This window comes from Archocentrus centrarchus, chromosome 5 (assembly GCF_007364275.1).
Source record: "Archocentrus centrarchus isolate MPI-CPG fArcCen1 chromosome 5, fArcCen1, whole genome shotgun sequence".
NCBI classification, from domain to species: Eukaryota; Metazoa; Chordata; class Actinopteri; order Cichliformes; family Cichlidae; genus Archocentrus; species Archocentrus centrarchus.
In genome coordinates, this window is record NC_044350.1 from 10,629,891 (window position 1) to 10,653,700 (window position 23,810).

At 38.5% G+C, this 23,810-nt stretch overlaps 3 protein-coding genes across 3 annotated transcripts in view; 1 reads left to right on the top strand and 2 right to left on the bottom strand.

The window, feature by feature from the left end:
* The window catches only part of cast (calpastatin), a 33,085-nt gene extending 21,675 nt beyond the window's left edge, over positions 1–11,410 (top strand). Inside the window, 30 exon segments of the mRNA XM_030728926.1 lie at positions 505–651; positions 1,336–1,380; positions 1,460–1,558; positions 1,670–1,750; positions 2,647–2,685; positions 3,461–3,535; positions 3,655–3,718; positions 3,813–3,931; positions 4,125–4,250; positions 4,324–4,428; positions 4,646–4,670; positions 4,673–4,761; positions 5,125–5,186; positions 5,188–5,236; positions 5,313–5,405; positions 5,586–5,699; positions 5,820–5,924; positions 6,141–6,225; positions 6,228–6,256; positions 6,475–6,588; positions 6,770–6,838; positions 6,840–6,884; positions 7,068–7,142; positions 7,283–7,369; positions 7,371–7,388; positions 7,596–7,628; positions 7,631–8,192; positions 8,305–8,441; positions 9,913–10,019; positions 10,136–11,410. Of these exon segments, the coding sequence (XP_030584786.1) occupies positions 505–651; positions 1,336–1,380; positions 1,460–1,558; positions 1,670–1,750; positions 2,647–2,685; positions 3,461–3,535; positions 3,655–3,718; positions 3,813–3,931; positions 4,125–4,250; positions 4,324–4,428; positions 4,646–4,670; positions 4,673–4,761; positions 5,125–5,186; positions 5,188–5,236; positions 5,313–5,405; positions 5,586–5,699; positions 5,820–5,924; positions 6,141–6,225; positions 6,228–6,256; positions 6,475–6,588; positions 6,770–6,838; positions 6,840–6,884; positions 7,068–7,142; positions 7,283–7,369; positions 7,371–7,388; positions 7,596–7,628; positions 7,631–7,855 (2,217 nt within the window). The 3' untranslated portion in view covers positions 7,856–8,192; positions 8,305–8,441; positions 9,913–10,019; positions 10,136–11,410.
* A 99-nt stretch (positions 11,411–11,509) lies between these two features.
* On the bottom strand, positions 11,510–14,145 carry cd8a (CD8a molecule). The gene is made up of 6 exons (XM_030730057.1): positions 13,793–14,145; positions 13,352–13,666; positions 13,167–13,262; positions 12,953–13,060; positions 12,766–12,805; positions 11,510–12,203 (listed from the first exon to the last, which is right to left on the bottom strand). The coding sequence occupies exons 1-6, from the start codon at positions 14,058–14,060 to the stop codon at positions 12,152–12,154; spliced, it is 879 nt and encodes a 292-aa protein (XP_030585917.1). The 5' UTR covers positions 14,061–14,145; the 3' UTR covers positions 11,510–12,151.
* Positions 14,146–19,177: 5,032 nt separating this feature from the next.
* On the bottom strand, positions 19,178–23,186 carry cd8b (cd8 beta). Its single transcript, XM_030730311.1, has 7 exons — positions 23,054–23,186; positions 21,649–21,999; positions 20,481–20,561; positions 20,250–20,336; positions 20,045–20,078; positions 19,825–19,877; positions 19,178–19,744 (listed from the first exon to the last, which is right to left on the bottom strand). Exons 1-6 carry the CDS (start codon positions 23,106–23,108, stop codon positions 19,865–19,867), a joined length of 621 nt encoding a protein of 206 aa, XP_030586171.1. The 5' UTR covers positions 23,109–23,186; the 3' UTR covers positions 19,178–19,744; positions 19,825–19,864.
* Between the last annotated feature and the right edge of the window lie 624 nt (positions 23,187–23,810).

Sequence of the window (23,810 nt, forward strand, 5' to 3'; positions counted from 1 at the left end):
GGCTTTGTGGCTGTCCTCACGTGAGACTGTCCAGATATCTAATTAGCTCTAAGAATTTCTTTAAGAACAAACGGTACCGTGGAATTCCTTTTCTACTTTGAAGATGATGTTTTTTGGGGCGCGGGAAGAACAAAGGATTCTTTTCTGCAGCTCTTTGCTCAGCATGCCTCTACTTGTGTTGCATTTGCTCATAGTGAAGGCCCGTCCATTTGCATCACCACATGCATCATCAACATGAGTCAGTGAGGAGAAAAAAAACAAATGAACAGGAGATGCATACAGTTTGCTCATGAGCCTTCTGACCTTAGTTTCATTGCACAACTGCCGCTGACACTTTTAGATGGAAGAATGTCATTAAATTGGTGGAGGCTTTCTGCTCCTCACTTCCTGTCTTTTATTTGTTCATTTGGGTATTTTACGAAATTTGCATATAATCTAGTGGACCTGCAGTCTGACTTGACATGAACTCGGCCTGTAATAGAATCGAATTTTATTGTATTTTAGAGCACCGCTGCTTCCACAGCAGTCAGAGCTGACGCTCCTAAAGTTGATCCTGCTAAAACATCAAAGCCGGCTGCAGTGGGCGCGGCTGCAGCCGGAAAGGTGTCTGTGGAAGGAAAGAAGGATGAAGTGAAACCAACACAAACAAAGGTAGATGTTCCTAAAACCAAACATGGCGGATACTCTGTATTTTCTGTGCAGTAATGATTTTGCATTGAATATTCTCTTGCTCTTTCTGTTGAGTGAATGAATAAACAAAGTAAAGTGCTTGTGTCGAACTCTCATAACCAACAGAAATTTTTCACTTTCATCAAACTTTTGTGATTGATTCTTTTCTTTTTTCTTGAGATTATAAAGAGAGGTTATATTTGGCAGGATGACATTTTATTAACAGAATTAAAATTGCTCTGTATGATGCCTTAGTTTTAATAGAACAATGGATGTAATGTGTTTTAACCCTTTTTACGGCACTCACTTGAATTTTGAAATTCAAAATTTCAACCTTAGTTTGTTATTAGAGGACATAAGACTTAATTACTTTTGTAACATCACAGTCAGTAAAGATCCCATATTTGGTTCCTTGACTATAATTAGTGCATATATTAAAAATTACAAGAAAAAATCACATACAGTGAAAGGAACATGTATTTTAGAACATTACAACATGCATATTATAAAACTTTATACAACATACATTCTTCATGACCACATGCTTCTTAACCTCACAGAGGCACGGGGTGGGCATCATATATAAACTGTGCTGAAATGACCAAAAATGTCACTTGCTCTGTAAAGAATTATGGTCTGCGCCCTGATTCTGGATCTGTGTTGCAGGTCCAGGCAACGGTTCCCTCCACAGCAGCTAAAGGAGCCAAAGAGGTAAATAATAACACAGTGCAGGCTTCCATTGAAAAGCATGTCACTTGCTCTAGTGTGCTGAGCTGTTTTGCATGTGCAGGGACCTGCTGTGGATGCAATTGATGAGCTGGCTGGCATACTACCATCAACTGATCCTGTTCGCCCACAGCCTGTATATACCGGGCCAGAGGTCAGAGAGGTACGGCATAGCCACAGCGTGCAAGCATGTGTGTCTGTGTGTATACTTTAAAAAGTGTGCAGTGGGCTGCATGGGCCTTGAGTGTGTAACCGTGTGATGCATGTGTCACAGCGTGACATCACCCATGAGAAGGCTCAGAAGTGTGGAGAAAGGGACGACACGCTGCCTCCAGGCTACAGATTTGAAAATATGGTCAGTTCACACCACATTCTAAATTCTTAGAGCATAACTAACTATTTAATTTTGTTTTTATTTGATTCACTGACAGACCTCCCTGTCAGCTGGATTCATAGGAAGTATTTTATGCTGGTAGGAAGCAGTTCTTAGGAATGCTGTTGGCAGTGAGCACTGTCAAGTAACGCTATGTTTTTGAATTTCTCTTTTTTTTTCCCCCTCCCATTTGTGAGTGATAGTAATTGGAATATGTCTGTAGCAGTGAATCATAAAAGCCTGCCTAGACTGATAACACTTCTTGAATGAAACTGTTGCTGCTTTCAGCCTAAATTTTTTTAGACAAAGTTGCTCAGATCTTTACAGGCATGCAAGTATAACTTTGACACAATATTAAAATCTTAAAATAATACTTACAGCTTGTTACTATGAAACCTGAGTGGTCTGAGCGTTCATACATCCTTGGAGGCTGAGTCCTGGATCTAGAAGGATATCTGGATCCAGATTAGTCTATTTTCTTGAGAAAATCAACATGTGCCCTGTTTTCTCCTATTTTGGAAGACATGGCAGGAAAAGCCCAGTTCTGCCCTATCTCACAATTGTTAAAAAAAAAAAAAAAAAATCCTGCCAAAAATTCCTAGACTGAGTTGGAGATTCCCTCCAAAATTGAATTTCTTATAAAATGAGCCAAGCTCTGTTTTTGGTAACATTTTCATGCAAATCCATCCATAACTTTTTAAGAGTAATCCTACTAACAGGCAACCCAAACCAGTCATCTTGACAGAGGTAACCATGACTATTTGCATGAGTATTAAATATAATTAGAATAAAGTGCACAGACAGTGTTTGGCAAGCTCTTGAATGATTTCACCATTTCATTTTTCCTTCCAAGTGTAAAACTGCCCTATATTTTCCAGGGTCCGGCTCCTGCGGATGCTAAACCTGCGGCTGTCCCTGTAAGTAAAGCTTTCACAAGTGACAAGGAGCCACAGCCTCCTGCTATCAGTTCTTTTTTGGCCCACATGACTCACACACACACACAGGAAGTACTGTTTCCACTCTATAATCTGCTGGTTCCTCTACAGTGGGGAATGTTGCATTGCACTGCTGGTGTTTTAACAAACAGCACAGGGCGGACTTTCTCCTTTTGAGCTTGTTGGCTCTTGTCTGACCAAACCCAAACACTCATAAATATATGCGCAATTCTGCATGCACACTGACAACACCTGCAATAATGCATCAGTTGAACAGTTTGACATCAAGATATGTGTTACTAGTTACGCACGCTCGACACACCCACAGCTGCATCATAGCCTACTCCCACTTTGGTGTTCTGACATGGAAGAAGCTTCTTCGCTTTTGGGTGTCACCAGCTTTTTCTACCCACATACTTTCTTCCTGTGTGAGCTTAATGGTTTTAATTTTGTGTTCATCATATTTTTGAGGAATCTGCACGATTTTATGTGTCAGAGGCTTCTATTTAAAAGTGTGTTTGTGAGTTTTTTGGCGTCTGTGGAATGTAAAGGGTGTGTCTGTACTTTTCCCTTTGCTGCTGGTGCCTGCAGTCTGGTTTGCATTATTTGCCCTTTTGTTTGCCTTTGATTTGGTCAGTCATGCCCTCTAGTGGAGCTTTGGAGTAATTCTTTGTGAGTGAAGAAGATTAGAAATAATATATAAGCTGTGAGTTTTGGTTTGTTATCTGGTTGTAACACACAGTATTTATCATTTCAGAAGCCAATAAGCACAGAGGACGCCCTGGATTCCCTTTCAGCTGGTTTCACATCAGCTGGACCTGATAAGCAGAAGGTCAGTCTTGGAGCATGTAGCACTTACTGCTAGTTCCATATCAATGCAATTTTTCTCAAAGGTCTAACAACATTGTGTGTGTGTGTTTTTTTTTTAATAAATAAAATCTATAACAAAAGGAGCATGTTGAGAGTATCAGCGCCTCTTCTGCTGCGCATGCTAACTTTGCACCACCTCCTGTAAGGTAAATTAACACTTTCAGTTCCCTGCAGTGTCATTATGGCAGCATCTGACTGCAGAGGCTGATGCTCTTCTTCTCTGCTGTCATTTCTGCTGCAGAAAGCTGAAACTCCTGCAGCAGTTCCTATGGCGGCTCCTCCAGCTGATAAAAAAGCTAAGGTGGAGAAAGTCTCAGATGATTTCTCACTGGATGCTGGACTCCCTGCTTCCTCCACGGTATTTTACTGTAATGGTTTCTTATCTGATCAGATTTCTGTCTTAAAATGCACAGAAACTGCTTTAAATTTCTTATGACTGTTAAAGTTTGAGTCAGCGTTTAACCACGCTGAAAATCTACCTTATTATAGTTATATTATCATTCTGCATGGATCTGTGAAAGTCTTAAAGAGCTCTCTGTTGGCTCCTGTAGAAAGCAGGTTCTCCTGTGGCTGCTCCTCCTGCTGATAACAAAGCAAAGATGGATAAAACCACTCCCGATGTTTCTCACAAGGCTGGACTGGAAACCAAAGCAGGCGCCAAGCCCAAGACTGAAGCGGTGAGATACACGAGATGGAGTTAAACGACACAGATCACATTAACTGGTCATAAACACTGTGTTCTCCCCTCAGGGTGACTCTATGTCTCTGGATGCTCTCAGTGCTCTAGGCGACACATTGCCAGCAGATGTACCAAAACCTGAATCCCCCAAACTCAAACCCAAGGACATTGTCTCGGTAGGGGCACAAACGGCCACATTGTCTTGTTATCTCGTCTTAAGCAGTTACTCTGCTGTCAAGATGCAGAATATAGTTTACAAATAATGTACTTTCAGTTTTGTTGAAAACAAATCTGGGATAAACTTGAAGGCGATTAACCTGCTTTTTATCTCTAATTTCACAAAAGATTCACCACTAGACAAAGTCTTATCTCCTCCTCGTTGTCTTTGTACAGGAGGGCAAAGTCAAGAAGGAGAAGGGGTGCGTGTAGGAGAGAGGGACGACACACTTCCTCCAGAATACAGGTTTAAAGAGGAAGACTCAAAAAAACTGCCTCCTCCAGAACCCGAGGTGAGACCAGAACCTCAAGTTCTGAGGTCAATGTTGATACTGATATTTAGGGCGTTTAAAAAAAAAGAATTTATATGGATTATATTGGCTGGTTTCTTTGTATGTACATATACATGCTTATACTTACAGTATGTTTGGAGTTATATTAAAAAAGGAAAATGAAAGGGTTATTGTTCAGTTTTCCAGGAAATTTTGACTGTGCTTTAGAAGTTAAGCATGAAGACAGCATGATACTGCGTGAGCTGCAGACAATGCTGAGAGGATTCTTGATATTATCTGTGGATAATATCAGGATCTAATTGAAGAGTGTAAAATATTTTCTCACTCTCTTTACTTCATATCTGCTCTCCCCTCTTCTTGCAGCCCAAGATGGACACTGATGATGCGCTGGATATTTTGTCTGGGGACTTCAGTACGTCCTCAGCAACCTCCTGTCCAGGCTCCTGTTGTCTGTGCCTCAGCTGCTGCTGCACAGGTATGCTGCAGCTCTATCAGCGACACCACTGAGCAAAATCTAATATCCTGTTTAATAATGCTCTTGGCTGTTGCAGAAATCTCCTGCTCCTCCTGCTGATAAGAAAGCCAAAGTGGCACAAGCATCTGATTTATCTCTGGAGGCTGGACTCTCAGCTACTACTGCTAAGGTACCGCAGAGCTTATTATAATCTTTTTTTTAAAGGTCAGTATAATAACAGTGTACATCATGGCATCATTCATGTAGAGTAAGAATGGCAAGATACATTTTTTACGATCTCTTTTGATAGTGTCTTTTCATTTAGATTATTTCTAGAAACTTTACTGTCGTCTGTGTTGTGTGGTGTTAGAAAGTGGAATCTGCTGCAGTTCCTCCTGTGGCCGGGCCCCCTGCTCCTTCTGCTGAGAAGAAAGCTGAAGTGCACAAACCTGCTGGGAAGGACACCAAACCAAAGATCAGCCAGGTGCGTTACCTGTTTTTTTCTTCTTCTCTGCCCTGATTCCCCCTTTTGGTTCAGTTTACATCTGAGACAGACATTTTATTTTAATAGTTTTAATAACTCGATAAATCTCCTGCCCCTCAGGGTGACTCTATGTCTCTGGATGCTCTCAGTGCTCTAGGCGACACATTGCCAGCAGATGTACCAAAACCTGAATCCCCCAAACTCAAACCCAAGGACATTGTCTCGGTAGGGGCACAAACAGCCACATTGTCTTGTTATCTCGTCTTAAGCAGTTACTCTGCTGTCAAGATGCAGAATATAGTTTACAAATAATGTACTTTCAGTTTTGTTCAAAGCAAATCTGGGATAAACTTGAAGGCGATTAACCTGCTTTTATCTCCAATTTCACAAAAGATTCACCACTAGACAAAGTCTTATCTCCTCCTCGTTGTCTTTGTACAGGAGGGCAAAGTCAAGAAGGAGAAGGGTGTGCGTGTCGGAGAGAGGGACGACACACTTCCTCCAGAATACAGGTTTAAAGACGAAGACTCAAAAAACTGCCTCCTCCAGAACCCGAGGTGAGAAATGTACTTTAAGGGCTAATCTTTAGCACATTATCTTTAGCACATTAAGTGTGTGTGTGTGTGTATGTATGTGTGTGTATATATATATATATATTATATATATATATATATATATATATATATATATAATATATATATATATATATATTATATATATATATATATATATATTATATATATATATCGGTCCTTTACTCCAACTCCTCCTGCAGCCCAAGATGGACACTGATGATGCGCTGGATATTTTGTCTGGGGACTTTAGTACCTCCTCAGAAGCACCTCCTGTCCAGGCTCCTCTAGTCTGCTCCTCAGCTCCTCCTGTACAGGTACACGGTGGATCTCTTATTAGTTCCTGTACATATTAATACACATGTGCCTGAAAATAAAACTCAAGCTTTAGCGTGGTTTTCTGTGTAGTGATATTATTTTCCTTACCTGTCAGTGCCACAAAATGTAAAACTACATTATTCTTTTAATTTGTTTGAAACTCTTGTCTTTGCTTTTCAGGCAAAAGTAGAGGACTTGTCAGCTCTTGATGTACTCTCTAGAGATGTTGTGGCTTCATCTCAGGCTTCTGGGAGTTCAGGCATCTGTTCCTCCTCCATCCAAGAAACCACCAGAGGTAAAGCTGTTGGTGTGAATGTGGGTCTTTGCATTGCTATTTACCATTTGTCTTCCATAGTGCTTGTAAAATAAATATCTATTTTGTTTTTTATTTTTGCCAGCATGCCTGTTCTTGTGTCCTCTGCGTTCATGTCTTTTTTTCAGTCCTTGTTTCTCACAGTGCATCTCTGTGTTTCTGCAGAAAGCCGTTTGTCCCCGGAACACCCAAAAGCAAACTGAAGTAAAGCCACAACAGACGAAACCTAAGATTGAGAAGGTAACCATGAGGGTCAAAGTCCTTCTGACTTCTTTTACTTTAGTTTTCAATCACCATTCAGAGCTGTACAACTCTCTTTTAAGATCTGCTTCTTTCAACCAAAAACTGGCCTATGAAGTTTCTCTTCTGTTACTCCTCAGGGTGACTCCATGAATCTGGATGCTCTCAGTGCTCTCGGTGATACTCTGCCAGCAGACGTACCCAAACCTGAGTCTCCAAAACTCAGACCCTGAGGATATTGTCTCGGTATGGGCTGCACAAATGGATATAGTGTTGTTTTATCATGTATAACATATGCATACTCTTCAGTCACAGCATACCAATACAATGGATCATGCATGCCCAGAGATATTTTGATTTGTCCAGTATTTGCCCTGTTTAGATCATCATTTTTGTTCTATTTTTTTTTAAAAAAAAGAGTGTGTGGACTCTTCTTTTTTTTGCCTTTTTCAGGAGGGCAAAGTCAAAGAGGAGAAGGGTGTGCGTTTGTAGGAGAGAGGGATGATGCACTTCCTCCAGAGTACAGATTTAAGAGGAAGACCCAAAAAAACTGCCCTGCTTCAAAACCTGAGGTGAGACCAGGACACATTTTTTTTCCATCTATCCATCATTATAAAAACACTGATAGGTGGCACTCTTTGTTCTGCAGATATACTTTTAAGTGTATTTTTCAGTCAGTTTTTATATACACTTTTACTGGAGTAATGTTTTGAAAGTAGTACTTTAAAAAAAAACCTATATAAGTACTGTGTAAGTAAGCAGTTTAATCTTCCAATGTTGCAGAGTACTTGGTTTCTTCTGTCAGTGCTGCTGGGGCGTTTAATGTGACAAGTATAAATTCACACCTGCTTTGAGCTCGATTCCAATGCCGAACAGGCGTAATTAAATATATAATGTTATAGTGAATCTAATAGTTACTGTAATGTGCAAGGAGTAATTACGAATGTGTAGGGCACGATTTGTTGCTTTCTGTTTAATCTAACCTTCATCAAATGAGTGTTGTTTTTTTTGTTGTTTTTTTTAAAGAAAAATGAAAAGCACCCCAAGGAGGTAGTCCTCACATTATACAATAATTCTAATTGTACATGAAAGATGACAACAACAAAAAAAAACCCCACACAGATAGATACATGTTGCTGTGTTCTCTTTTACCACTCTGTAGAAGACTATGGATGACAAAACAGCCTTGGAAATGTTGTCAGTGACTTCTCTGCTGCTCCCCAGCCCGCTGCACCGGTCACCTCATCTGCAGCCACAACAAAGCTGGAAACTCCTGCGCTGGACTCGAAGCCTCTGAAGGTAGTGAAGAAAACAAAACGCACACAAACCGACCATTTTTACTCCTTAAAGGGTATTCTCCATCAAGATGAGACATGCATGCTGTCTCACTTTAACTGAGCGCTCATTAACCCTGTGAGGTTTAACTCGTGATGGGTGAGTTAAAACTAACCTAACCCCGATCGTTGGTATCAGATTAGGTTTTTAGCTCATCATCCCACTAAAGAACCAATGAGCTTAATGCCACGGGGAGGCGTCTGCCATCCATCTGTTCACAATTCACAAAAATCACTGCTGCTCCTACAGTGCTGGTCAGGATTTATAGACTTGCAGATGTGCCACTAAGTCATTGATGTGTGTTTGTTTTTTAATTTGTCCTGCCAAGTACTGTTAATGAGCCGCCCCCCCCCCCCCCCCCCCCCCCCCCCACCCCCCCCCCCCCCCCCCCCCCCCCCCCCCCAAAACAAAACAAAAAAAAAAAAAAAACAAAAAAAAGAAAAAAACACACAAGAAAAACAAAAAACAAACAACAAAAAAAAAAACACCCCCCCCCCCCCCCCCCCCCCCCCCCCCCCCCCCCCCCCCCCCCCCCCCCCCCCCCCCCCCCCCCCCCCCCCCCCCCCCCCCCCCCCTTTCCCCAATAAATAATAAATTGACCTTTGCATTTCTCCAAAACATAGGTTGTTATCACTGATGATGACTTAGATCTCACAGGGTTAAAAATGATTCCTAATTACTTAATTGTCCCACCATCTCTGTCCCTGAGACCACGTCAGGCAAATGATTTCTTATGATTTTCTTGAATTAATTTACTTTTTAAAAATATTTATTCAATCTTCCGTAGCCAATGGCTGGTCCTGTTCTGGACTCCCTGTCTGATACCCTGGTCCCTGATGCAATACAGGCCAAATCTAAAACAGACAAACCAAAGGTAAAAATCACATCAGATTGCAAACCTACAAAATCAGATGCCACGTAGAGCTTTTCTATATTATACTATACTATAATAGACAGGACCAAATGTAAATCCTTTCTTAGAATCGTCTAGTCTTTTTTTTTAAAAAAGTGCTTCTGACTGGCACGTTTAGTTCTCATTGTTACATGGCGCCCCCTATAGGTTGTTCACTAGCAGTTACTGTCTCTGTGCTCGCAACCTCACAGAGCAGCGCGGAGCTGTAGAGCTTAATCAAAGTGTCAAATTTGTTACAGGGAAAAAGCAAGCCAAAGTCAAAATCGAAAGTAAGCAAATCGCCTGCTGCATGAAGATGTGATTTAGGCTGACTGCAGTGTATTTGACCTATCAGATCTGTGCGCATATAACTGAGCCAAAATCTCAAAGCAGAAACAATTTAATTCTCATTTCTGCTGGTGCCTGCACACACAGTAGCATGTGGCGCACTCCTCACACCGCTTTGCCTGTAATGATGCATGCAAAGGCGTTAATTCTTCTTCCTTATACCGTTTTTTAATACCTATTTGTTAAAAACTTCAGAAACACCACAGAGAGGAGCCATCTGCCACTGAGCAAGTAGCAGCTAAGCAGAGCTCGGATGTTGTGCCGACATCTACAAAGAAGGGTGCCAAAAGCTAGGTCACACGGTAAGGTTTGTCATATACATGTGATTTTAAAAAAAAAAGAGTGAGAGAGAGAGAAACTGAACATGAGAAGGATGTGTCGAGTCTTTCCGCTGACTGCTGAATATCGTCTCTTACAGGTTGTCGCTTTAAGTTGGTCCCCCGGGCCATGTGGACGCATCAGTGAGGGAGCTGCTCTCTGGACAATGAATCTATTTTTTGTAAATTGTTAAGAATGTATATGGATGAAAGACAAACCTAAACATACCCATAACACTTCCACAACGCGCACACACACACACGCGCACACACACTTTTGTGTGCTTTACAGTTCAATGATGAGATGTTTTTTGGACAAAATGAAAGAGACTTTTTAAAAACAGGATGGGTGTAAAGGATGGTGCGGGTGAACAGAAAGAAGCGAATCAGTGGGAACACGTTTTTACTAATATTACAACACTGGCTATCCAACAGTGGTGGTGTTGTGGCATTAGTTGGAGCAGTGGTGACTGTCAGCTTGTGTGAGAACAGAATGGATTACGTGTGTTTGTGCAGTCTTGATGTACACACACACACAAAACCCAAGTTTTTTTATTATGTTGTGATCAGACACCAATAAATAAGACACTAGTGTACAGCTTAGTTTGCTTATATTTTGGACAACACATAGTTTACATTATTGAATATGTGCAGAATTTCTAAGAGGTGTTCTGATGAATTCTGCATTGAGAGCTTTTTTGCAAATGCGTCTTCCTTTAAGTAAAAAAATATGTCAAGTCGATCTTTTTGTATGTATTCGGCCTTAACAAAAGAGACTGGCCTTCAAAAGTGCACTTATTGAACCGCGGGGGTTTACAGGCTTTGTACGCCGCCATTGTTTGTCAACTGTAAAGAGTTCTGCTCTCTGCAACACAACACTGTAAGATTTACAAAGGGCTACTGTTTGCAACTGTAAGCCAAATATGAGATCTATAAACAGAAATGCTGACTAAATTTAAAACAATAATCCAAAAATGAATCTAGTAGTCTCTTCTGTTACTGTGCCTTAAAAGAGAAACAAAAGCTAACATGAACTCCCTGAATGTGCTGGAGAATAACTGAATGTTGTAGGAAAAATGAACAAACACTGTGTTTGTAAAGGTGCAAAAGAAATGTGTATGTATTAAACTGCGTGGGAAGAGAATCTATGAAAGCATTTTCATCTACTCATAACTTGTGGTTTTTTTCGCTCTGCATACAGTTGTAGCGGCCCACTTCCTTTAGACTCACGGGGGGCTTAAAAACAAATGTCTTTTGCTCAAATATTCTACTGTTGTGCCAAGACCCTGAATGACTGACAGGGATACAATGAATGGATTTGATGTGTGGAAAAAAATTTTAAAAACTAATAAAGTCAAATACAGTTCACTGCAGAAGAAATGCTTTTCTGAGTGGTTTAATATTTTTTTTTATTGCGTACAGTAGGATAATTTGAAAATGTACAACCATAAAGAACAAAAAGGAATGCACCATACTTGATCTTTTCAGCATTGCTTTATAGCCTTAAAATATATGCATTCATGAGATTAGATACTTTTGGAGAAACAAGTCCTGGAAGTCATTAATAGAAAAAAATAATAATAATTAAAAAAATTAACTCTGCTTTGAATTGTTCGAATGACTGAATGCAAGTACAGTGAGGCGAGTTCACATTGAATGTGGGGAGACTGCTAAAACAAAGTGAACAGATAAAGCTTTTTTTTTTTTTTTTTTAACTACAGAAAAAAAAATTATATACAATTATTGCTCATAATTCAAAAACAAAATAGACATGCTTCTCAGGATCGTCTTCAGCGGTTCCAGTAACTGTCATTTCAGTTTGCTAAATAAATGCTTTAAGCCACACGATTTAATTAAAAGGGTTTAATTTTAATCTAAAAGTGACAGTAGAGTGTTGTCGGCCATCAAGCTACATAGCAATTATAACTCAATGATCACAATAAAAAGCTTTTTGTAAATATGCCAAACACACAAATCACTCTAAAACCATCTTATATTTCCACAAAGACAATACTTTAGGTTGACGTTACCAAACAGGATGAGGAGGTTATGCAACAACAACACAAAAGCAGGAAAAAAAAAGGTTTAAAGAAATGTCTGAAATTTCACCCTTTAGATTAAACATATCTACTGGCCATCATTTGTTTTTCAGGAGGCTCCGGTCGTGGCCTGTAGAGGGGAAAAAAAAAAAAAGACAGATAATGAGATAATAAAAAATGTATAAAATAATAATTAACAGCATATTTATTTTCTTCATTTTTTTTCCATTGTAAAAAATTAAACAGGCTGTTATTTAAACAGGCCAGAGCTATAAAATCAAACAAACCCCCATAAAATATTAAGGGGGTTTAATGTTTGTTTTATTTTGTTTTTGATAACTCATTGTGTTGAAATTCCAGTTGTATGACATACATGAATATGAATGAAATCTATAAAGAATTCACTAGTTCTAATATATTGAAACATGCAAAGATCTTTGAAATGGCATTAAGGCTTTTTATGGTGGTTAATAAAACAGTCATTCCTATGAAGAGTTCTGGTACGAACTATGTAATCTAGTGTTAAGTACAAGAAAAAATAGCTATTTGAGTCAAAGTAAAAATATGAATTAAAATAAAAAGGTGTGTGTGTGTGTATATATATATATATATATATATATATATATATACTACAGCATTACTACATAGAAATGGAATACTGTTAGATTTTAGAAGCTAAAGGAATAACTTACCTTCTTTTGTGATGGTGTGGGCATCTCCGTGTTCTTATCCCTACAGGTAATTGAAAATATTATTTAAACTTAAGGCAAAAATATAGAGTTTAAAATAGCTTTCAGCTTTCCAAGGGCATCAAATGACAGAACTTTATATATAATTCAGTTACATGTTCATGAAGGCTGTTATATCAGATGGACTTACGATTGCAGTACAAGATGGTGAGGATGAGGAGCAGAAGAAGAAGGCCACAGCCACCAGCAAGCGAGCCCCATATTATTGGAGTACAACTCATAGAAGAAATGAACACCCCTAATAAAAATGAAGCCTGCATGTTTACCACCTCTTTCCACTCAAAGTATTATAACTATGAATATGAGAAATGTTATTATACATCACTGTGATTTGGGACACTTACCTCCATTTTTCTTTTTACAATCACAAGATGGAGTTGTGGTCACACTACTTGCGGTGGTGCACGTCGGTGGTGCTGCTGTTTTAGCTACAGTTTTAGCTTTAAAAAAGAAGCAAAGAGTTCACCTTAAGCATTAAGCTATTAAAAATACATCCTGAATTAGACCAAATTAAGGAAACAAATCTCACCTCCTTCTATTTTAGTTACTTCTCCAAAAGTCAGTTTGGTACCGCTGACAAGTGCAGCACAACTATAAGTGCCACTGTCTTTTGTTTGGAAGGACTTCAGTGTTAGACGATTTGTTGAGTGAGAGAAGATCTCATCGAAGTTTGGCATCACTGTCTTTTTTATGCCAGTTGCGCTGAAAGACCCAATGAATTCCATGCGAGAACTATCCAACACTCGAAACCAGACGATCATGCTGGCCCCTGCTGAAGTTTGAGGTGTACAGCTGATTTCAGTCTTGTCCCCTTCCTTTGCTGATTTGACAGCTCCTGAAGTAACTTAAAAAAAATGTTATAAAATGAGAGCAGCAATTCACTTTCGCTTGAGCATTGCTCTTCTTAAAAACAGAAGTCTAAAAAAACAAATCAGATAACACTTAATGATTAAAATTAAATTCAACTTACTTTGACAAAACCCCAGAATCACCAGAATCAGAAGCCATTTTTGGTCCATTTGAATCTTGCAGATGAGAATAGCTGCTAAACAGGTCTTTTTTTGCTGTTTATTGAAACCTGCTTTGAGATAATTCCGTGAGATATGAAACCACGCCCCAGCTGTAACCTTCTTCTCTGCTGTATCAAATGGGATCATTGCAGCAGAGTCTTGCAAAGACCTCCTGCAACACAATCGTGGTCTGCACAACTGTTCTGAAGTAACCCACCCGATCTGCATGACTCCCCTGCCTCTGGTTTGAAGCAAACTACTTTATCCACAAACTATTGACACACAAACGCAGCAGTGTACAGTTTACACAACTCTACACTGTTTCTGCACAAATCAAGTGTTGTCTACCATGAGGACCTAACAGTGCTGTGTTGTTGAATTTGACCTCCCTTTTGTGAGTGATTGTTTAAATTCTTCAAGGGGGCAAAACTACCATTTGTTGACGTCCCTGAATAAATCAGTTTTTGCTATAATGCTTCTAAAGGCAGAGTGAAAAGAAGAGCCTCGGGGTCTCTCAAGGGGCCCATTGTTCTAAGGCTCCTCATAACCTGTTTTTAATCTCACCTTGTTCTGAAATATAGGCAAAAACCCTTGAAACTACTCATAAAATAAAAATTACATGCACAAGATATATAACATAAATGTAACATTGCTAAATTAATATAAAGTTGTTTTTATTTTGTTTTTAACTGCTATTATATCATCTAATAATCACTTGATTTTATCATCTCATCAAGTTCTGGGTACTGGTCGTTTACCTCCACAATTAATGATCACTAACAAAGTTATATTTAAGCATAAGTCGAGAACTCCATTCATTCATTTCTGTTCAGTATTTAGATTTTTTTTTTTTTTTATACTGGGCCAATTTGGGACCATTTCCAATGTTTTGGGGTAAATGTTAGATCGCTTTGAATGCATTACTTCAAAAGATTAATATGATTATAAGACGAAAAAAAAAAATAAAAAAATTAGAAAGTAGGAAACTGAGGCAACCACACCAAACATGCAAGGTGCGATTTCTTTACCGTGTACGACACTTTCGCAAATTTGCACCACTAGATGGCAGCAAAATGACTTCGAGCTGTGCTGCTGTTAATGCACCCAATCCATGAGCAGAATCACAAAAACTTCTGTTCAACGGCTCAAACTTACATAAAAGTGTGTTCAAGTATGTCAAACCCAAATAAATAATTTAATTACAGGTGTTTTACTTTTACGATAAAAAAAAACACCTGAAACTGAAACCCAAACACCAGCTGAAAATAATCATGGAAAACACCTTCTGTGACAGCAGTGTCTGCGGTGGGGCTTCAGCGCGTTAGGGGCAACAATGAACAAAGCAACAGCTTAACGTGTTTAATTTTTTCAGTGTTTCCGTTGTGTACAGCTGGATAAGCTACAGTGTAAAATCATTCTTAAATATAATGCCTATTGTCTCTTTCTTGTCTTCGGAAAGAAAGCTGCAAAGTATTAGTAATAAGCATGTGTTGTAAATTTGAGGGACTGAAACTTGGGGTGGGGGGGCTGCTTGTAGACTAACAAAAGATGTCACAGTATGCCTTATGGAAAAAGAGGGAAATGAATTAATTGAATTGCCAGAATAATCTTTTAAGAGAGCGTTGGTGCCTGGTTTAGCTTAAATTTTATTAGTTTTGTGCGTAGCCTCTAAAGCTTTATTGAACTAATAGGGAAAACATTAGTTAAACCAGTACAGGTGGTGACCACAACTGAAGCAAAGGGGAAAAAAAGGAACAGAGCAACAAAAAAAAGCATCACAGCTCTATCACTTCATGTGAAATCTGGTCTAAGAGCTGTACGGAAGTGAAACACCCCCCCTTCAGATGAACTAAGCAGAGCTACAGCTGCGATGGCGCAACTCGAAGCCCTTTTTCCGGTTCAGTGCTGGAAAATAAATGCAGCAATTTGGTAATGGGCATCGAGTGCTGACATTTTGCACTTTTGTGGGTGATCTAGCTGTTCCATGGGTGGGAGGAGATATAAAGAATGAAAAAGAAGGGGGAGTGAAGTAACAAACAATAAGAGGAACTATTTTTCTCTTTAACTGTATGGCTGTTTTTTTTTTTTTTTAACTCTTACAATAATTCCTCAAAATTCATATAGACAATGATCTACTTTTATTTTTTCTTAAGTTCTACATTTATTTCAAATGAAATCTAGATGGAAACAAACTCAGTTTCAGTCTTTCAGGCATCGTTTTCAGTAAATAGGGGATTCTGTTGATGCATCGTGTCAAAGGGAAGACCCAGTCAAAACGCACTCAATTAGCCCACTTCACCTTTCCATATCTCTGTTTCAGGGTTGAGTCACTCAGAAACACACCTGCATGGGCTTCCCTATCTTAGTCACACAGGGGGTCTCCAACCTGAAACCTGAGCGTGTGTGTGCGTGTGATAATGTGGGTGACCAGGGGAAGCCAGTGAAAAAAAAAACAGAGTACTCAGCACATTAATGCTGAATAGCTTGACATTAAATTGCAGACAGAAGACACATCGTTGTATTCTGAGAATACCACCTTCGATGCCAGTAAATGCACGTGAATAGTATTTATTGTTCACTTTGGCTCACTTGCCATTGTTCATCAACAGGATACTTCAAGCATTAAAGGATAAGGAGTTGTTAAGTGGAAACCAAGAGCATCGAGAGGAGGAGAGTAAGTAGAAATGGAGAGCTCGAAAAGGGAGGAATTGAAAGTTAAAGGCATATGGTCATAATTATTACTGTTTATGCAGCTTCCTGTTCATTTCCCTTTACTTTTTTTTTGTGTGGCTTTTTTGGCTTTTTGCTAAGGAAGGATCTTAGTACAAAGCAAGAACCCATCCTTGCTGATCTTCCAAAGTTTTACACTGTAAAACTGCTTTCAAGCAATTAATGTGCTTTATTCAAAATAGTGTCAGAATTTACACTCGACCCATGTTAAATAAAACAGTTTATAAATTTGTGGCTCTTCAGTATTCTGTATCTGTAGCAAGACAAGTGACATTATCCCTTTACGCTTTCGCTAACAAAGCTGAAACAGTTTATACAAATATGTCAACTTGGATGTTTTTTTTTTAAAGTCTGTTCCATTATGTGTGTATATATGTATGCTGCGTATAGGGTACTCATTCACTGTTCTTTAGTCTATGACTTTGACTCAATCCCTTAATATTAACCCCTGGGAAGCATTTTGTTTGTTGAACTTTTCAAACAACCTTTGAAACAAGTGTGCAGCACTTTCAATAAATACACGTCTCAGAAGGTGACACAAAAGGAAAAGTTCCCATTTTTCTGTACACTGATTATTACAATGTAAGAAACTATACTTGTACATTTTTATTATAAAATATTTCAAAAAGGGCTAGACTGTAAAACTGTGCTTTCAAGCATTTAATACAAATTTTTCCTAAACGGAATGACAGTCAAAACAGAGCGTCAGGACTTACACTTAGTCCATATTAAACACGAGGATATATAAATATGTGGCTCTTATATATTCTGTGCCTGTAGCAAGACATGTGACATATTACATAATAGCTGTGGATTTCACCACAAATAGTTGAGTATACATTACCCTGTTATATCATTTGTTTTCTATTTGAAATCACACATTGTTATAATTTATGGCTGCACTATTATAAATGAGTTGTGCACACGCATAATGGCTTTATATGTAAAACTGCTGCACAGTTCAGATGTTTTAATAGCTTTTGCTTAAAATCATGAACATGTATATATGTTACAATATTTAAGATGAAAAGGCACTGGATTCATTTGTGTGTGTGTGTGTGTGGGGGGGGGGGGGGTTGTTTTGTAAGGTTCGTGCTAAAAATGATGTATTTACGTGATCTTCACAACATTTTTGAATATAAGAAATTAATGAATTAAAATAAACTGCACGCCTGATTTAACTCTAATATTGTAGGAAAAAATGAAGGATGCAGCACAACGTTGGCTCACAAAATATAGCGTTTACAGTTTATCATATTTATGTGTTGTGACTTCTATGTTTTAAATAAATCTATCCAGGAACAGGAAGCTGAAGAAATCCATTCTCTTTAATATACATTGTATAAATTAAATGAATGAATTTACTGACATCTGATAATAGTGTATATGAGTTTAATAAATTTTTTTAATGCATCCATTTAAACTAAAGCTATCTAACAGAAATGTCCTACTACATATTCTACAAAGGTTACACAGATTCAGTTTTCTTAAGCTACCCAAGGTGCTGGTTCGGCTTTCTGATTTAGGCTGTGTTGTTTAACTGGATTATCTCATACATAGAGATAATCAAAGGTAAACAGTGATGTTTTTCTTAAAGTAACAATGTACTGTGACCTTGGGCAACTTTGTAAAGTGCTGATACAGGATGTTATTTATTTTATTTTTTATATTCTCAGTGTTACGTCTGTTCACAAGAATTCAAATGTATTCCTTAATCTTCTCTTTATTTGTAATTATTACATTTATAATTAAACATCCTTGTCCAAGCACACTGTTAATAATAAAGTCCACTGTTTAAATCTATTTTGTCAAATAAATGTAATATATTGCATTATATCCAATAAAACACACTTCCAAAAAAAAATCTTATGGTTTTCATTTAATTGTTCTCTTACTGCATTCATTTCTAAATGTTTTACTCTCTCTTTCTCTTACTGTTCCTCTGTCTCTGTCAGTGCTTGTGGTTCAGTCTGTGGTATTTTTGTGGTCTTTTTGTTTCAGAGAGTAGAACAGCTCAAAGCTGAGCAAAGCGATAGCATCTCAGTGAACATGGCTCAGTCTATCCTCGCTCTCCAGCACACAGGAAAGAGCCGCGTACATTCCCTGAGACCCAAACAACCACCAACTTAGTTGTGTCTTTGCACTTCTCAATCACGCAGGTGTGACTGTGTTGGTTTGTGTACGTGTGTGTATCTTTACGTGTGCATGTATATGCACATGACTGAGAGTAAGGCAGCAATAGACTTGCACTTTACTATTAAATGTAGGCTCTGTAATTTAAAATTATACAGTAAAGCTTGTTGCCACATATGCTGCAGTTCAAGAGAAACTGAATATGATGCAAGTTTACACATCAAAAGTAAAAGAAGACACCAAACCCCGTCATTCACCTACTCAACTTCCGCTGAGCGCAATATTGACAATGGCAGTACAACACCCACTTTCAAACCTCTTTGTCCTCTTCATAGACATGCACAGAAATCTAAGATGTACAACTCAACAAACATTTTGAAACACAGAGCGTCTTTATCTGCTCCTGTCACTGGAAAAACATGCACTGTTTGTCCTTTAGCTTTTCCATGTAGTGTTTCTGCTATTGCAAAAGTGCTCCTGAATTTCATTAGTTTCAAGGCAATGTTGCATTTGGGTGCTAAAGGCATAATTAGATCGCCGCTATAAAAGATTGCAATGATACAGTTTTATTGATCAAACTCAAGCGCGCACACAGAAATGATCAACATGACAGTGCTTCTTTACAAATGTGTCTAAACTGCTGCAATACTGTGGAAAACAAACACAAATGAATACAGAAGAGAGCAAAACATGCAGAAAACGGAACAATTACTGTATGTTTATTTGGCTATTTGTGATGTTTGTATGTTAATAAGCTGATCACAGTTCACAGCACATCTAATACCCGCTGAATTAAAAAAAAAAAAAAAAAAAAACACCTTGATAAATTACAATAAAATTGGCATCTGTTTAGTGACAAATAAGAGAAATTAGAAATGGAAACAGAGGGCTTTAAATAGGAGCCTGTCAATATGTTACAATATCTTACATGTCTGCTGCTGCTGAAAAAAAGATTTTATTGCTGAGAGTTCGTAAGGACCACATATTTCGGGGGAATTGTGACCTTCATGCTCCGCTGGACAGAATACTCAAGCGAAGCCCTTCAGCCACTGTAATCACAGAAAGAAGATGTATTAATCTTCATTAGCTTCAATAACCATACACAACATTTCACACATATGATACTTACCTTAAATTATACATGAGATGCAGATGCAGGATTTTTTAGGTCATCTGCCTCTTCTTTAATGGAGAAAACAGAAGACAGTATCGTCAGCGCATATGGTGGCAGAATCAAAATTAAACAAAAACTGCAAAGAATTAAGATTTTTCTTCTGAATAAGCAAGAAACAAAAAATCAAATGAAACACATAAACAGTTGTTTTCACCATCAATAGTGTTGTACTTACTTTACAAAGTGGTGGTGACACTTTCTGGGTAGCCCTGTGAGCGAGAATGTGTTAAAAAAAAGAAAGACTTGAGAAATAAAACATTTCAAAAAAACAATATGAAAACTTCTTTTCTCAACCATTTGTGAACATAATTTAATGCATTGCTGGGCATATCTTTCTGGAGCCTATGCACACCGCCAACTTCATGCGATACTTCACTTACGGCTGAAGTATTGCAGCGTGCAGACGAGAACCAGAGCCAAGCATGCAAGAAGTCCAATGAGTGGCCAAAGAATCATGGAGCAGTCACCTGCAGCAAACACATAACACATACAGTATATGACTTCATGTATGACTTTTTTTTTTACTGGAGTCATGATATAATCAATCAATCATTCATTTAATCATCATTCTGCAGCAAAATGTTAAATTACACACTTTTTCAATAACTTACCCTTACCTGCACTGCAGTCACATTTCTTTTTTTTTGGTTGTGGTCTGGGTTTTGGCTTAGGTGGTGGTGTTGGTGGGGTCTCTGTCAAATAAAGACCAAACAGCCATTAGGCCAAGTGACAAATAGTTTTTTTTGTAAAGAAAACTGTTGTTTGAACACTACTTTTCAACCAGTCCCTAACTGGTATGCGTAAGAAATATTATTGATGGATTTGCTCTCCTGATACAGATCTCTCTCTCCAGTATGCCTGTTAATCCAGCGAACAGTTTTTCAGCCAGTTCTTCATACTTTACGCTAGAACACCTATCAATTATAATACTCTAATATTAAATGTGTACATGTGTCAGCAAAAACCACAGCGATTGAGTTAAGGACTACTGAAGCTTTCTGGACTGTACAATAACTGTGTGGAGTTTTATTTGCTTTTGGTTTGCAAAATGTAAATCAAAGGAGTACGCGATGATTTGCAAATCATTAAAACCCTACAGTTAATTGAAGACTCTAGAAAGATATTAAATCTAATGTGGAAACAGAGAAATGTCATTATTTGAAAAACACATGCTCATTTTGATTGTGACGGCACAAACATATTTTCATGATGCGGCTTTGAGCGACAAATTGTGTTCACTGACTTTCAAAAATGTTTCTGACTCCGTGCAGTGTTTTCCATGAAATGTCTCTGTTTTTGATGTAGTACCTCCGGAGGCACAAAGATCACGGCCACTGATCTTCGTCACCCCTTCCCCATCTGTACAAAGATTTTACCGGATTCTCGGAATCCTTTGATATAAGTATTGACGATGATAAATTTCACAAATTAGAAATCTCTCCCAAATTCCTAGAACTTTTACCTCAAGAAACTTATTTTTATATATTTTTAATTATGCAGTCGCGCACTCTTTCAGAGAGTTTCCCCTTACTCCTTATAGACTTTGGAATGCTCTTTTATACCAAATTTTCTAAAATAATCTGATTGTTTGTGGCGTGATCCACCAGCTGCTCCTCTGCGTGATATTTTGAATCCTGTTGTTGGCACATTTTTTTGCAATAAAGTAGGAGTCGTAATATGTCAGATTTATACACCAGCTGCTTAACTCATCCATCACCTTCACCTGTCTCCTGAAATCAGACACATAATATTTAACTGTGACGCACTTAGCATACAAACCTCCTGGCAGTAGAAGAGTCCCAGGCTTCCATATTTCATTAACATTTTTCTCCTTCAAGACACAAGAATAAATCCCCTTGTCTTCTTCTGTCACACTGATGACACGCAGTGCGAAGGTGTTACTGCCCTTCTTGCTGATTTTAAACCGCTTCTGATCCACGCCATCCCCATAGTTAACACGGTCAGCATTGTTGCATCTACCTAGAAACTCTACTTTCCCACTGATGTGACTGCGGAACCAGAAGACTAAGTCACAAGCAGTGCTACCACAATCACATTCAATGGTCTCGTTGCCTAAGATCTTAGGGTAACGAACGATGACTTCTTCTTGCATCAGGATCTGTTCTGAACCTAAACATGGAAAAAGAGCGAAGTTTGAGATTTCAGCAAACACATTTGTAGCACGTTGAAAAACTCTTTATGCTTCAACACCACAAGCGGCCTCATCCATTTGCTTGTTGGAAAGAAGGACAGTGCTCTAGTGAGGCTGTGCAGTCTCTAGTAATTAACAAAAAGAATACCAATACCCATAAAAACACATGCAAGTTATCAGGCTTCCTACAAGGCGGAAGAGAGGATAAATGCAACTAGTGACATAAAATATGAAGATATGAAGAAATCTCCTGTATATATTTCAAACTTGAACAGTGATATTTTGAAATTGCTCTACGACAGATTTAGCATTTAGTTGCTGTTCACAAGAGGCCTTTTTGGTAAATGCCATTTCATTTTACAATCATTTTCTACTTTATATGTTTTCAAGACGAACACACAGGCGTACCTGTTGCAATCACGAGTGTTATGAAACGTAAATGTACACAAGTCGAAGGTTGTCTTTGCGTGAAAGGTTAGGACTTTTTGGCTCTTGCTTCATGCTGTTCTTGCTGACATAAATTAAATACATGTGTTACATTCAAGACTGATTTAGTTCATAACCAATGACCGGCACAATACAGCACAAACGCGATTCATTTCGATGTCTCAGTAGAGTGATACAGTAACAAAAACATGCAAATATAAAATGGACAGGGGGCTACTGCAATGTTACCCTTATAGTTTAGAAAGACAGGTCAAAGATTGATAGCATATTAGTAACAGTATCAGTAAAGCATACTATCGGTAACAGTAGCAGTAATGCATACTTCCCTTAATCTGTGTCTACGTATTAAACAAACTGTAGCCCACTGCTTTGTACTTGGTCTGTAACTGTCAGTGCTGGACTCTTAAAAACACCCTTTATAACAAGCTATGGCGATGACTGTATTGGATAAATATACATTTTACGTTAAAAATCAGACAACCACCAGTTGAAGTTGATACCAGCATCTCCCGGTAAGCTGCCTGACTTTGTGATGTCAAGAACGTCGGAGGCTTACAACATAAAAGAGAAAGCTGATGGTCTTACCAGATGTCCAAAATGGTTCTGTCAATAGAAACCATGCCAGTGACAGGAGGATCATTTTGTCAGGCTGTATCTGCGTGTACGTTGGGTGCTAGCTGAGGGAAGGTGCTAATACTGTCTCTTCTTGATATCTATCTGTCATAGATGATGGGAGGAACTATACTGACAGGGCCCTGAGTCTTGAAGGCAACACCCTAAGATGACACACACAGGGCCTATCAGATGGGGTATACCAGAAGCACACACACACACACACACACACACACACACACACACACACACACACACACACACAAATCCTCTATTAAAAAAAAAAAAAATAAAAAAATCAAGTGCATAATACAGATAATTAAAGCACTGAATCAAAAAAATGATAATGCTGCCACAGAACGCAACAATAACAGCTGTTGCTGTTAGATGAAGCCTGTTATAAAACAGAAAAACACAGCACAACACACGTAGACATAAAGAGATTGTATCACAGCTGAAAAATGTGGTGATGTCTTACATTATGTCCCACATAAACAAAAGCAATTAAATAATGTTGCACACTTCCAGAGCAGCAGTTTGCAGTACTGTGGTCTCTGCCCAGGTGCATGACCTAGAGTTCAGCGGAGCCCCACATACACAGCTTCATGTTTCACTGCACAGCACAGAAAGGGAATATGAAAGTATGGTACCTGAACATTGTAACAAAATAACTGCATATGAGGATTTGCAAAACAGGATTTGATCCACAATGTTGCAGATTTTCTTTAAA

Excerpts from the sequence above, each read along its gene's own strand:
- cd8a (XM_030730057.1), bottom strand. The coding sequence starts at position 14,060 with ATGCAGATCGGGTGGGTTACTTCAGAACAGTTGTGCAGACCACGATTG. Across the intron at positions 13,667-13,792 it reads GATTCTGGGGTTTTGTCAAA|TTACTTCAGGAGCTGTCAAA; the intron begins GTAAGTTGAATT and ends ATTTTTTTTAAG. Across the intron at positions 13,061-13,166 it reads TTGTAAAAAGAAAAATGGAG|GGGTGTTCATTTCTTCTATG; the intron begins GTAAGTGTCCCA and ends CATTTTTATTAG.
- cd8b (XM_030730311.1), bottom strand. The coding sequence starts at position 23,108 with ATGATCCTCCTGTCACTGGCATGGTTTCTATTGACAGAACCATTTTGG. Across the intron at positions 20,562-21,648 it reads GACTCTTCTACTGCCAGGAG|AGACCCCACCAACACCACCA; the intron begins GTTTGTATGCTA and ends TTTATTTGACAG. Across the intron at positions 20,337-20,480 it reads TGACTGCAGTGCAGGTAAGG|GTGACTGCTCCATGATTCTT; the intron begins GTAAGTTATTGA and ends TGTTTGCTGCAG.